The 14,986-nt window shown below is 38.4% G+C and overlaps 1 protein-coding gene across 1 annotated transcript in view; it reads left to right on the top strand.

Moving 5' to 3' along the window:
* Agbl1 (AGBL carboxypeptidase 1) overlaps positions 1 to 14,986 on the top strand; it is a gene marked incomplete at its 5' end in the record, with an annotated part of 696,476 nt that overhangs the window by 114,507 nt on the left and 566,983 nt on the right. Inside the window, one exon of the mRNA XM_048790140.1 lies at positions 4,558 to 4,696. Coding sequence (XP_048646097.1) covers positions 4,558 to 4,696 — 139 coding nt within the window. The remainder of the gene's footprint in view (positions 1 to 4,557; positions 4,697 to 14,986) is intronic.

The raw sequence follows: 14,986 nt of genomic DNA, 5'->3' as shown, positions 1-14,986 counted from the left end.
CCCCCCGGCCCCCAGACTACTCAGCTAGAAAATTTTAAAAAAGGGCCCTCAGGATGGAAGGACATAAATGGCCAGACTCATTTTTCCATACTGCTCATAAAAATAAGTAAGGACAGTTTTAGTTTCTGCTTTATTTACTTTCATATAGCCTGCTTCTCCCTCTCCTGTACACAGCCTCACACCTTTTTCCGATTCTCTCCCAGCTGTGGTCTACAGTAATTTTGGTGCTGAAGGGCAGCGGGAGGGAAGCTACACGCTCTGAGTGGCCCTGTAATACAGAGCGGCTGATCTCTTCTGACATTTATCTCCGCTCGTGAGAGGAGATGGAACAGCTCACTCATGAAGATGAATGTCATACAAGAGCTCTGCCATCATGAATCCTTCCGAGGGATCTCAGGAGAGAGATTTGGTGCTATATAGAATATTAGAGACGCTGCAGACATGGAGAAGCCTGGAGACTTGGTTGCTCTGCCTTATTAGATCCTGTTAAGTGAAATGATGCACTCTTGTTAAACAGGGCCATCATCATTGTAAGATCATCTAATTCACTCTCTGCTTGGCATTTGCTAATATTCATGCACATGCAGAAAAAAAAATGACTTCCCAGCATTTTTAAAGTACAAATGGAAATAGATTTAAGTTCATAACTATGCATTTGTGTACTCTGCTCCTGGATTCATTGAAGGCTTTATGATTACAAAAGTACAGATCCTTCCAAAGATACATGATTTGGGGAAGGGACAAAAGGGGGGGGGGCGTGTAACTGTGGAGCACTTGAGTCTGTCTAGCCCAGATCACCTTTGACCCATGATGGCCTATCTAAGATCTAGTGAATGCAGAATCTGAGAGCCGTCCTGATTTTGCCAGGCTCCTTTAACACCTGGGAAGAGTAGATTGACCAGAGAAGTTTCTTGGAATTGAATTTCCAACCTCTCATTAATGGAGTGATCTTAGGCAAATTATCTTGACTTCTCTCAACTTTAGATTCATTGTCTATAAGAATGAGATAATAAGGGCAATTATGGAGCCATGCTCAACACGTAGAAAACTTAGAAAAATAGGTATTCAATGAATGTTAACAACTATTATTAATAATTAGTAGAAACATTGTGGCATCCAGCACCAATGATAGAAAAAAAAATCATAGTATATGAATCCTTTTTACTATTTCCCATCTGAATTATTTTACATCTGTCTGTTATTTTAGACTCTAAATTAATAGGCCTGATTTATAAAGACAGAAACTTCAAATTTTTTACTTGCTGAATTGAGCCAAAAGACTATTCACCCTTTTATCCATTATTAAGAGGTAGATGATATACATGAAAAACTCTTAGTTTCAGATTTATGTCCACACTTGGAATAGAATCCTGTTTTACTGTACTTGTGTGGAATTACACCTGTCATTTAACATCTGTAAGCCTCAAGGTTCCCATCTGTAGAATGTGCATTATAATGTCATTAAGATTAAGAGATAAAATATGTGTTAAGCATTCTAATTGTTATTTCCTGAGTAATTTATTCTACAAACTTCAACAGCTGCTGTGCCCAGGCATGAGGCACAAAGGCGAGACATAAGGATACATAGCCTGATCCCTGCCATGAAGCATGGGCAGTGAGGAAGGGGACAACAGTGTGATGAGAGCTCCATGAGGGGACTGTCAGGGAAGGCTTCCCACTGGAGGAGACTTTGAGTCCTGAAGGAAGGACAGGAGTCAGCTGATGAAGAAGTGAGAAAAGGCTTCCCATGCAGAAGAACATGGAAAATATCACAAATATGCAGGATAGACGTTCCTGCCTTGCAAACATCCCCCAATAGGTTCACATCATAATCGAGAAAACAAAAATAGGTCATGGATGGGATCTCACTCTATCACGGACAAATTGAATTGTCACAAGCCAAGTGCTTCACTGTGAAGATTTATCAGACAGTTCCCATTAGAGGAGGTCTTGGGAAAGGTTAAAGGTCTCTGAAGAAAGTTTTACTGGAGATAGATTCAACTTCTGGATGTTCCTTTTACAGTGTGGCCACCAGGGGACTCCAATGGGAAGTCTGACATTTGCTTTAGGTTCAGCCAGAGTTTAGATCCCAGACTAAGGTTGTAACTGAATGTACTTTAGCCAAGATTCATGCTAAATGAAGTGATATCCAGTTTTCTTAAATTCCAACAGTGTGTACTCCCTCCTGGGGAAGGGTGGCTTGTCAGTGGTGAGCTAACACCAGCAAGCTACAGGGGGTAACACCTTAGGTGTGCATGTGATGCTGGTGTGAGAAGACAGATTTCATGTAGTCAAAACTACGATTTGAATTCCCTCCCTGCAATCACTAGAACCAAGGAAACCCATGAGCTGAGAATTAGCCCATTTTATTTTTCTTTCCATTCCACTGTAGCTGTTCTTTGTTTGGAGTCCCGCTTTGTTCTGGATGGGAGAGTGCATTGGGATAAATACAGAGATTTCATTGACTTGTCTACTCTCACTCCCTTTCTTCTGTGGCTGAGTAGGGGTAGGGTTGAGTTAGCATAGGGTAAATGTGCTTGTGATGTGACTTCAGCATACTTAATAGAGCAGTGGGGAAACCTAAAAAGAAGCAAGGCCCATGCCAAAGAAGACCATCCCTACTGGTCTTTAGGGGCATCTGTTATTTTTGAATCAAGATGCAGAACCTTTCACTTTTTGTAGGTAAATGGCATGGTGACAGTGAGGCAATGGTTAAGTGTTTCCCCCGTCTTAATATCCATGAATGTGCTTGTGTGTGTGTGTGTGTGTGTGTGTGTGTACTCACTTTTGTGTGCTTACAGGTGAAACATTCTTCCATGCTTTGGTTGGTTGTGCCTGGCTCATTCATTTCATTGGCTCTGCCATTGCAAGGAGCCGTAACTGGCTGGTACCTGCTGTTTAATTAGGTATCAACTGAGTTTTGTGCCTTTGCAATGGAGCCTTTACAGGTGAAGTCAGAAAATAAATGAAAGAGAGCACATGTGCCTTATATGTGTTTTAACTGTCATCTGCTTCTTTACATACTTTCTAATTACCACCGTGTTAGCTTTGGGAGACACTTCAGACCTTTGAGAAAATGTGGCAAAAGTAGACTCCATGATGTATCAAAATTTAGATAACACCATGGGAAAAGATACCCGTTTGCAGTTCCATTTCTGAAAGCACAAAGGAAGTGGGTTCTATTAACCTGATGCTGAAAAGCTGGGAAGATAGTCTTTAGGGTTTGAGTTGTTATGGAGTACCCTCTTTTTCTTAGAATGACCAAGGCTCCAAGGCTGCCATGTTGACAGAATTTGAAGCAAGTGAAATGTATTATGTTATATTTGGTGGGATCACCAGGTTCTCTTACTCCTATTCCTAGTTTTATATAAACCGGAAAACCACAAAACCACAAGAAATAAGAGATTTTTCTATTAGTTGCTTTCTTACATGCTTGCTTTTTTGCTTTCATGGGGGCTAGCATGAAGATTGCAAAAAAGCAGAAAACAGTAACCTATATTTTATATTTTGCAAGAACACATAGGAATAATCATCTACTATTTCTTCCCTCATCCTTTTTATTTCTCCCTCTAAACCGGAAAACCCATGGTGGTTCAGGAAGCCAATGTTGTATGTGTTCGAAGGTGGGATTACATCTTTTGGTGTCCAGTGAATTTTGCATTGTAAGGTAGCCTTGATGATAACATTTCTCAGGAAAACCTGCACAGCCATCTCAATATCAACAGGCAAGATGAGAGCATAACTGGCAGCGTGTGGTGAAAATATTACTGGGAATGTACTTCTGGGTGCAATTTACTTTGATACTGTTCTCTGAAATATCAAAATTGGTTCTTCATCTTTGACAAAGGAAAATGGGCATTCTCAAGCTTTAAGAAGCTGAGCCACATTTGGGGTGACAAATATATTCCTTTGGCAAGAAAGTATTAAATAGTGGAAAGAACAAAGTCTTTCCAGCCAGAGAGATCTAGGCTCAAGTCTTGTATTGATCATTTACTTGCCTTGAGACCTTATTTTTCTCTATAGTTTCATTTCTTCATCCACTCAATAGGTTATTGCAATAATAACAGAAGATGAGATATGTTAAAAGTTGAGTTGGAACTCAATACTTAGTAGTGATTGCTAATAAATTGATTTGGTAGGTGGAGGAAAAAGGAAGGAGCTTCACCTTATGTGGTCTAAAGACAGATTGGGGGACCCAAATTTGGGTAATGAAGTGTGTGTTTGCAGTAGAATCCCAGAAAGCACAGAAGTATTTACATTTATCTCTATTTTCTAGCTCAGTGACTTGATAGCCTTCATTTTCAGACACAGCAGGAAAGGCTTATGCATATATACCACAGTTGCGGGGCAGATGGCCAGGCTTCTGTATTGCTGAGCTGATTCATGACCTGGCAGTGAGTCTCTTGCCCATTTCTCTGTTTTCTAAATTTCACCCACAAACACATTTTGAGTGAAGTTCATTTTACCACATATAATACCTGAGTTTATAGCATCTAGGACCCTAGGTGACTTCTCCCAATCTCTCCCTCATTTTCCTCTCTTCTCCTCTTTCTTTAGAAATCATTATCGCCAGAGGGCAGCTGCCACAGGATCCGGGAAGTGCTATTATACCCTCACCTTTGTGGTCACCTTCCCACATGATGAGGATGTCTGCTACCTGGCCTACCACTATCCCTACACCTACTCAGCCCTCATGGTAACTTCTGCTTATGTTACTCCAGCAGGGATGAAAGGGCTTTCTGAAGTTTTCCTGAGAACATTCTGGAGACCCTGGCTGGCATTCTGGGTGGTTGGGGGAGGGGAACTATTGCTTTCTGAGAGGAGCCAGGTTTTATCATCACTGACCTCGTGGCTTTCTATGTGCCCCATCTCCTTCCCTGGAGAGGGCATGAGGCTGAGCCATGGCCAGTAATATTCGGATAGCCCAGAAGGTCTGCAGATTGAGTGTGGGAGATGGGGGCATTTCTCAGGGCTCCTGACTTTTAAAAGTCCTTGAGTTAAGCATAAAGTAGTCAGATTGCCATTGACTTGGGTTGAAACCACACAAGGAAGCTGAGATGCAAATCTAAAGCATTCTCCTTGAAGGGAATGGAGAATCAGGCAGGGAGATGATGCTGGAGAACTCCCGGAGTGGCTCTTATGGTTATAGACTAAAGGGTGCTGGAAGGATCAGGGTGGAATGGTAAGAGTGGGAGAACAAAACACTGAATCACTGGCCATGGTCTTTTTTAGGAGGGGAGTGTAGCAGAAGTGAGTCCAGACTCATGCAGAATTCCTGTGTGTTCTCAAAGTCCCTACAGAAAACCTTATGAGCCAATTTTGAGTGAACGGACTGATTAGAACATGAGGTTTTCTGTCGTTTGAAAAAGTTGGCAAACTATGACTTTTTCCCAGCTATTTCATGGATATCCTGAGGATTAATGAGCTACAGTATCTTCTTCAAAGTATTTTCGTCCTCTGTGTTCAAGCAAAATGTTAATAGCATATTTATAATAATATGCGTGCCTATGAGTGTACGTATTATTTAGCTTAAAGGATGAGCATTCTCATTTTAAGACTGTGATAAGGAATTGGAAAAGATAATAACCACAAAAACCTTTCCCTTCAAAAGGAATGTTCAGGTATAAATGGAAAATTTTCTCATCAAACAGGCGCATCTTACACCACTTGGCTACCCACTTCACAAAAGTGCATCTGTCCTTCTCTCCATATGTCGTCTTGCCTAAAGAAAGATTTTTACTGTTTTCCAGATTGCAAAAGATACACAACTAGTATTATTTGTGTATCACACTTAGAGAACTCAAGAAGTGAATCCAAGAAATGTGCATCACAAGCCTTGCTGAAACAAGCCATGTTTGTTATAAAACATGTTTGTTGCCTTTAGGGACAGAGAACAGGCAGGATTCATGAGCTGATTTTATGGTCTCACTTGTGAAATGCTGTGCATGAAATGTCTACTGGGGATGGGGATTCTTTTTTCTGAATGTTAAATTACTTTTTTCTCCACAGTTTTTATTGGTGCATTATAATTATACATAATGGTGGGATTTGTTGTTACATATTCATTTGTGCACACAATATAATAATACAATTTGGCCAATATTGTTCCTTAGCATAAGGGAATTCTTTTTGAGTATGTGTTTGCCTTTCCAATTAGAGGAAGAGACTGCAGGTCTGGGACACTGTGCTTTCTACTTTTTAGAATATCTTGGGCCCTGCTGAGATTCTTGCAGGCAGTATAAAACATTAGAATTCAAAGGGGTTTGGGAAGTTGTCTAATTTACCCTTAACATTTATAGATGCAAAAACCAAAGTCTGGGAGTCGAGTCCTACATCTGGCTAACTGCCAAGCAGAGCATAGAACACTGATCTTTGATGTCAATTCCTGTGGCCTTTCTACTTCACTGTAGAAGAAATGTTGAATAAGTTCAGATGAATTTCTGTTTGGGGATTAGCTCAATGTCCTTGCTACCACATATTGTAGTTACTAAAAAATGCAGTCTAGTTGTGTAGGTCTGTGTGATGATACAGACATCATTGAAGTCATTGATCCATGTTTTTTGTCTGTGTTGCTGAGTGCTGTGGATGTGGATGAGTCGAAGGAGATTATTTCTTGATAAATATGGTCCAGCTCTTATCCCAGGATGCTCTGATGGACTCTTGCTAAGTTCCTACAAGTTGGTTCAAAATCTGTAACTCTTCCAATCAGGCTTCCACCACACTTGGGTGCCCACTTACTCTCTGGAGACTGTGTCAGTATCTAAAGTTTACAACTGACATGATTTAGGAAACATTAGGGTGAATGGGGGACCAATTTCATCTTGGAGGGAGAAAAAACACAAGGAAACACAAGAAAAAGACACACACAAAGTGGACCTTCTCTGTCCACTTAGAGGGGGAGAGAGGCTTTGTTCATTGGTCTTTGTTGACTTGTTACCTAGCATACTGACTGTGGACATTTCAGGAGAGTTAGTGAGAAAGACAAGAAAAGGAATCATTTCTAACTTCTCCTAAGTGAGTGAAACAAGGTTAGAAAGACAATTTGTCACTTGAAAGTGAAAAATATATATTCTCAATTTTAGGTTTTACCTTTCCAGTAACTCATGGTCTTTGTCTTCTCTAGATTTAAGATAATAATTGACTCTGTGACTTCTCTTTAAAAAATTCCCCCTACTACCACGAACAGAATAAGTATATTCTGCAATGTACACTAGTCATTTATTTTTTTGGACATGTCCTAAGAAGAAACAGTTTTTGTTCCAACAGATCAGTAATAAATTAAATATGACTAGTACCCCAAGGGCAGAATTAACTGTATGCCACTTGAGGGTTATGCTGAAGAGTGAAAAACATATTTCCATGTGGGATTCACAATTTGTAAATCTCTTCTAGTGTGAATTATGCTTAATAATTTTAGCCATTTTTAGAGCAGAGGACCTGTATGTTGGGTGTTTGTCACCATGAATACTGTTTTGAAACTTTAAAAATTTTATTATTCTTTTAACATAAGAGAATTAGTATTTGGTTCTTTCAAATTGATCCAGATGCTTGCCAGCAGTTCTGTTGGGTAAGTGTCCAAATGGTAGCAGTAAAGTAAATCTAAAAGAAATATAATATTATTATAATTCTGAAGCAAACAAAAGGAGTTTATTTCAATCAGCCAAATCAGGACATCAATATTGCAATGACTGTTAAAGTATTGTTAATAATACTGGTTAGAGTATTGAGAGTATGTTATGGATTACCTCTAGGTAGCCAGAAGTATTGGTTGAAAAAGGGGCCCCAAGACACTTTTCTTTTCTTTTTTTTCCCCTCCAAGATAGTTTCTGATGGATATTTTAGGAGGTAAGGAAATGGGACCTTATTGAAAATTTAGAACTGAATAATTGGCAAGAAACAAGAAAAGTGGTCATAGGTCAGATCCCTGTATTGGGAAAGTTTAAGACTCTTTTTTTTTTTAATTTGTTCTTTTTAGTTATCCATGACAGTACAGTGTATTTTGGTAAATTACACATACGTAGGATATAATTTATTCTATTTGGGATCACATTCTCGTGGTAATACATGATGTGGAGTTACCAGGTCATGTGTTCAAACAAAAGGCCAGGGGGTGTGGGGATATGGCTCAATTGGTAGAGTGCTTGCCTTGCATGTACAAGGCCGTGGGTTCAATCCCCAGCACCACACACACACATAAAAAATGTCCAATTAATTCTACCATCCTTCTTATTCCCTCTCCCTCTTTTCCCTTCATTCCTCTTTGTGTAATCAAATGGATTTGTATCCTTTCTCTCCTCATCCTCCCTTGTTTTTGGTTAGCATCCACATATCAGAGAGAACATTCGGCCTTTGGTTTTTTGGAATTGGCTTATTTGTTTTAGTATGATATTCTCCAGTTCCATCCATTTACTGGCAAATGCCATTATTTCATTCTTTTTTATGGCTGAGTATTATTCCATTGTGCATACATACCAAATTTCTTTATCCATTCATCCATCGAAGGACATGTAGGTTGTTTTAACGCCTAGGCTATTGTGAGCTGAGCTGCTATATCAATATAAATATTGATGTGGCCGGGTCACTGTGGTATGCTGTTTTTAAGTCCTTTAAACCAAGGAGTAGAATAACTAGGTTAAATGGTAGTTCCATTCTAAGTTTTCTAAGGAAAGAGTGGAGCAGAGTTTTTCATCAGACACAAATGCCCCTGTGGAAGATGCTACTATTATTGTCTTTAGAAATGAGAAACAGTATGGTGTAGGGGAAGGGAAAGAGCAGGGTGGACAGAGACAGAGAAAGACAAGAGACATTGAATATCATATGAATAACATCTTATAAAGGTCTCAGAATAAATGAAGAGTTTAAGAAATGTCAAATAGGAAATGTTGACTTTTACATAGTAGGTCAAAGATGCAATGAGTGAGCTCTGAATCAGCACAGCTGAGTAATCAAAAACAGACCCCTGTCCTCATATGGGCCACAGCAGAAGACAGGCACCAACGAAGGGGCTCAATAGCTGGGAGGTAAACACGAGTGGCCATTCAGAAGGAGCCAAGTTGTATGTGAATTGTAAAGTCTTTTGTTACAAGGACAACCAAATTCTAAGGTCTTGAACATGAGATAGGAATAACATTGAGTAGGACAGGCCTGGATTTGAGTCCAGGTGCTGTTTCCTTACTCTTAGCCATGGGCAAGGTACTTATAGTCTCTCAGCTTTGGCTTTTTTTTTTAACCTATAAAATGGAAACATGAAAACAGTTAGTATAGAGATTTCTTTGAAGGTTCACTTTCACATGGAATGTATAAGCAAAGTGCCTCCGTATAATAAGCAATACTAGGTAGTAACCATTAGAGCATTTATTCTTTTTAAATGGTAATATGCAGTAGCCATCCCCTGTGTTGGACTGATTGGATACCCATTCCAAAATTTATATTAAAATAAAAGTTATATGAAAATCCAAGTCAAAGATCAAAAACCAACCCAAAGGCTACTGATGGTTTTCTTAGGTTAGTTGATTATGATTATTTTCTCTTTGCTCTCTTTTCTAAATAATCAGTAATAAAACTTTATTTTTAGTGGAAAAAGGATAATAGGATCCCCTTTTCTTTATAATTGCTAAATCTGTGAGCAGATATCTAGAGACTCTTTTTTTTTTCTTTTCCTTTCTCATTCTTAAAATAAGTCCCTGGAGTTGGAGGTTGTGACTCAGTGGTAGAACTCTTCCCTGGCATGTGTGAGGTCCTGGGTTTGAACCCCAGCACTACAAAAGACCAACCAACCAACCAAACGACAAAAACAACAAAACAAAGAAACCAAATATAAGTCCCTTTAAGTTGGAGAGGGTAGTATTGTCAGCCTGGGACAATTTGAGAATGCTCATTGGAAATTGTAACTTTTCTTTTGCTAAAAGTTAGGTTTTTTTCCCCTTATGACAAAAAGTCCTTCATTCTCTGATGAATGTTTTTAAGTTACAACTGAGAAGTAGGCAGCACACAAATAAAATAGGTCATCTCCTTAGTGGTGGACCTTTTTTCTCAATTAGGGGAAGAGAGTACAGTCCTGTAGGTGGTAACAATGAGAAATGAGTGATTTTCAAGTGTGTAGTGCTTCCCACTCTATCAGCAGCCATCAAGTGGGTCACCTGCTGAGGTCGAGGCAAGTCTTTTATGGAAGTTTTAAGGGAGTAGTTGATAAAGGAAAGGGAGACAGAGGGCTCCAGTGTAAAGACCCAGGATGAGGCTGCAGGATAAAGTTATTGGCCTGATGTCTTTCACTGATAAGATTTTCTTTTAAGCAGACAACCTCTCTGGTGGTTGCCATAATTACCTTGAACTCATTCCCATTTTTATAAAGAAACCCACCCATGTGGACAGTCACTTGGCACAATCACCCAGAAGTCCTTACTCTCTACTCAATAGTCCCAACAATATCCAATCAGACAGAGCTCTCCTGGACCTGGGGTGGGAGTACTCACCTGGAGATCATCTCTGGAATAAGATGATGCCATTGTCTACAAAAGGAAATCCAACAGATTTTTTTTTTTTTTATAATGGGTTTACTTCTAGTGGTCTTCTGTATGACTGGAGCCAAAATAATCCCCTCTGAGTGCAGGTGTTCCATATTTAGTACACATTTTGTGGGAGGTCCAATGGGAGATGGATTTCATTGAGGAGTGCAGGGAGAGGGCTGGGCGACAAATTGTGGTTTACAGAAAATAAGCTTAAGTGAAAAGATTAGGCATTTGTTGAGTTGTAATGTTATTAATCATTGAAAATGTGATAATGGAAAGGTTAACAGAGAACTCATAGGGGAAGAGAATGTTCAAAGCACTTCTCCTGCATTGGCTGCTAGGGAGCATGGCACAGCAACAGTGCTGTGGATGGTGGGCACCATCATGGCGGTTTGACTTTTTTTTCTCTCCGTAGCTAATGGTGCTTAATGATTTCTATGGAAAATTTTGCTGCTAAATCTGTTTCCTGTATCTGATTTATAGAATCTAGATTTTGTTATTTTTCAATCTCTTGGTACCAAGTACCAAGCGATGACTTTGATGGGGTAGGGGGCACACACAAGCTCATTGAAACAATTTGTCAAGATAGTATTTTCCAAAGAATATTCTGTAACATTCCTGATTCCTGAGATATTTAGAGAAAAATAATTTAATGGTCCTACAAATCCATGAAGCACTGTGTGCTCATTTTTCTTCACATATACATGGCATATTAAAGAATCTGAGAAGTTGTACAACCATGAAAATATTGTCATTTTATTGAAGTCACCTTTCCCAAGTGTGTTGGCTATGAATTATCTGCTTCCTTCCCCTTCCTTTTCATACACCAGCACTTACTAACATTCTGAAGACTAAACTTTGGGAAATGCTGCCCCAAAGTTTCCTTCCTACTTTCTGGAGCCTGAAATCTTGTTAGTGGTTGTGCAATAAGGGCCACCAAGTCCAAATTTCAAAAGTTAACAATGGAGCAGCTTTCATACAGAAACTTATGAAAGTAATAAAAATGATTTGTTTATAATCACAGAGAGTAAAATCTAAATCCAGCATTATCTATCTCCTCTTAACTAAGGTGCTGGGATTTCTCATTTCTAGGATGGCTGAGAGACCCAGCTGACACTCATGTGGCATTTTTATTCTCATTCTATGCCATTTCTCCTGAGCTACCCAGATATCTATTTCTTATATCAGGGCTCTGATTAATAATTTAAGATTGATATGCTTTCCAACTTATGAATGTCCTTAGTAAGCTTCTTTGAAGAAGATGTTTTTCTATTCCCTAAATAGTTGTTTTATTTTTGCTCTTTTAAAAACCATTTTTTCCCTACGTCTAATTTCTTTTAATGCTAAGAAAATGTGGTTTGTACGTTTTATTTTTTACCCTTTGAAAGAGATTTACTCCTTAAAAGCCCTATATATGATTAATTATTGTTATAATTTCATGGATGTTTGATAAAAATACAATAAAAAATGTTCTCTGTAATGATGAAGTCTGACATATATTTTGTATACTCTTTATTTTGCATAGAGGATTGTTCAAATTCTGTCTTTACTTTTCTGTACTAGATTTATCCGAGACTGTGATGCTTTCTAAAAATTTTCCCTTCCTAGTATAATTATTTTTCTCCTTCTGCAGTTTTGTGTTATATATTTCAATCCCATGTTATTTGATTCTTAAGATTTATGAGTTTTATATGTTTGTTGTGAATTGTGCCCTTTATCAAAATAAGATTTTTAAATCCCATTTAATGCACTTGATCTTGAATATGACTTTGTTATATATTACTATTGCCATTCCTGCTTTAATTTATGTTTGTTTATCCTCTTAGTTTCAATATTTCTCCTTTACAACGTTTGAGTAGAGGCAAACAAAATGAAGAGGTAATTTAGAAGTGTTTCTTATTCAAACCATGTATTTCAAAAAAAAACATCTCTCATGTACAACATGCATGAGAATTTTAGAAAAAGTAATGTGAGGATTTCTGTCATTTAAGCAGACTGATTAACTTATTTATACTTAGAACAGTTTTTATTGTTATGTCTGTCATTTTGGTTTTGTGCCTGGATTTTTTCTATGGCTCATTGCTGTTTTTTCTTTCTTTCTTCTTCTTTTTTTTAAAAATGCAATGTGGACCATATTTTCTCTGAGTTTTCCCCTCAGCATTTATAATTCTACTAGCACTTCCCCTTTAATTATTAAAAATAATGCATTTGAACTAATAATTCCCCACCAACAGTAACAGCTTACATATATTGACTGTTTCTTAGGTGACAGGCTTTTTTCAGATACGTTATAAAACTAAACTTTAACAACCACTGCATGAGGTAGGCCATGGCATTTTTATGCACATTTTAAAGATGAGAAAACCAATTCACAGAGAGTTAAGTACAGAATTTCCATAGCTTTCCCAGAATGCACCACCAGAGTGTAACCCAGGCACTCTGACTTGGCCCCTGCCCTCTTACCTGCCCTCTTGCTCTAACCTATTTTTAAGAACTAGATATTTTTGTGCTCCTGTAAGTTGAAAGTCTAGTATTTTGTTTTAATCTATTCTCCCCTTATATGCCTCCTTTTAATTTCATTTTTTATAACAAATGATGAAATCAGATTTTACTGATATGTGGTTTCTTACTAAAACAATATTTGTTTGTATTTATTCAGTAACCATGTTTAGATGGTCATTTAGACTTAACTTGTTTAACTGAACTTTTATTATTGTCTTTTGTATTGTTCTTTAGTTTGATTTTGAGGCAGCTGAATTATGTTTCCACAACAATGTTGTCAGTAAAGATAAGGTCACATGTTTTCTCAGCTCTTGCTTATCTGAGAATGTGTGCTACATTTGCTCATGTGTAAACTTTGCCTAGGTATAGGCTTATTGGGTTATAATCTTTTCTACTTTCTAACCCTAAGAAGTATACCATTTCCTCTGCCGTATATTATTGCAGAAGGAAGTATGACCCAAGAATGATATTTTGTTCGTATAGATATATCTACAATAGGTTTATTTATACACACACACACAGACACACAGGCTCATACATGGAAATGCATGCCTTTTAAAAAGTAATCTGAATTGTAGGGGGAAAGCCCTAGTCTGCTCAGTGAGGAGAGTTGGTTTAGACTGCCAATCATCCATACAAGAGTGGGCTGTATCCAGAACCAAATTCATCCATAAGAAAGAACACAGGGAAGGACTTTGGGCTTCCAAGCACAGCGTCTTTCATGATGGAACTATGTGTACATGAGATGATGCTGAGTATGTACCATCTTAGCCTAGGAAAGCCATCAGCAGGTGGCTAGTGCAGGTACATCTTGTCAATACCTGGTATTTTTTACTTGATAAACAACCACAATAATGTACAAAGAGCAGATATAAGGGCCTCAGCTGAATTCTCATTTATCTTGAACCTAGGATGGATGTTCTCCTTACAATTTATTTATTTAGGATTGTGTCCAGTGCTGGGTCTCTGAATTTTCACCAGAACAACCTGTTTCTAAGGCAGAGTTTATGGCTTATGTTGATGTGGTAGGTAGAATAATGACCCTCTAGGTATGTTCAAATCCTAATCTCCAGAGCCTGTGAAGATGTTATTTCACATGGTAATGGGACATGCAGATGTGATTAGGGACTTTGAGATAGGGAGATGATGCTGAATTATTAGGTTGGGCTCAGTGTCATCATAAGGATCCTTATAAATGAGGAAAAAGAGCCATAGAAGATATGATGCATTGAAGCAGAGGTTGGCAGGATGCAGTTTCTGGCTCTGACGGAGGGTTGTGGGGGGAGTCCCTGTGAGTTGAAAGATGCAGGTGACCTCTGGGAGCTGGAAAAGGCAAGGGAAAGGATTCTCCTCTAGATTCTCTGGAAGGGACACAACCCTCCTTACTCCTCAGTTTAACCCAGTGAGACCTATGTTGGACTTCTGACCCCTAGAATTATAGGTTAATGAAGTCTGTGTTGTCTTAACCACAAAATTTATGGTAATTTGGTACAGCAGTAGTAGGAAACTGATATATTTACCAAGGAAGAAAGAAAATTGATGGAGTCTTTATAGTATCTCAAGGAGGAAGGACAAAATCAGGCTATTTATTGAAACATTAAAGTCTGAGTTAGAGGCAGGTATTTTAAGGTAAGGGTTCCATTAGGATTGGTTCAGGAGCATGGTATAATGGGATTAGATTGTAAGGCAAGGATTTTGAGGAGGGTGTTCAGAGTCTTGAATCAAAGATGGATTGGAGATTTCTGTTGAAGAGTTGATGGGATGTTCCTGGAATAACCATTTATTTGTAATTTCTGTTTTCCTGGACGGGAGTTTACTGCAATAGTACAATTGTGTGGAAGAAGGCGGGGCAATAATAACTAAACCACCAGTTTGGTCAATTGCAAGGAGGCTCTGATTGCGAGTCAAATTTCCAAGTTTCCCAAGGATAGAGGAAAGGCCACAGAATCTTCTGGTATTTTTTTCTTTCCTTGGCA

The sequence above is a fragment of the Marmota marmota genome, unplaced genomic scaffold, assembly GCF_001458135.2.
Source record: "Marmota marmota marmota unplaced genomic scaffold, marMar, whole genome shotgun sequence".
NCBI classification, from domain to species: Eukaryota; Metazoa; Chordata; class Mammalia; order Rodentia; family Sciuridae; genus Marmota; species Marmota marmota.
Note: the sequence above shows the minus strand (reverse complement) of the source record. Positions and strands in the feature narration are given on the sequence as shown.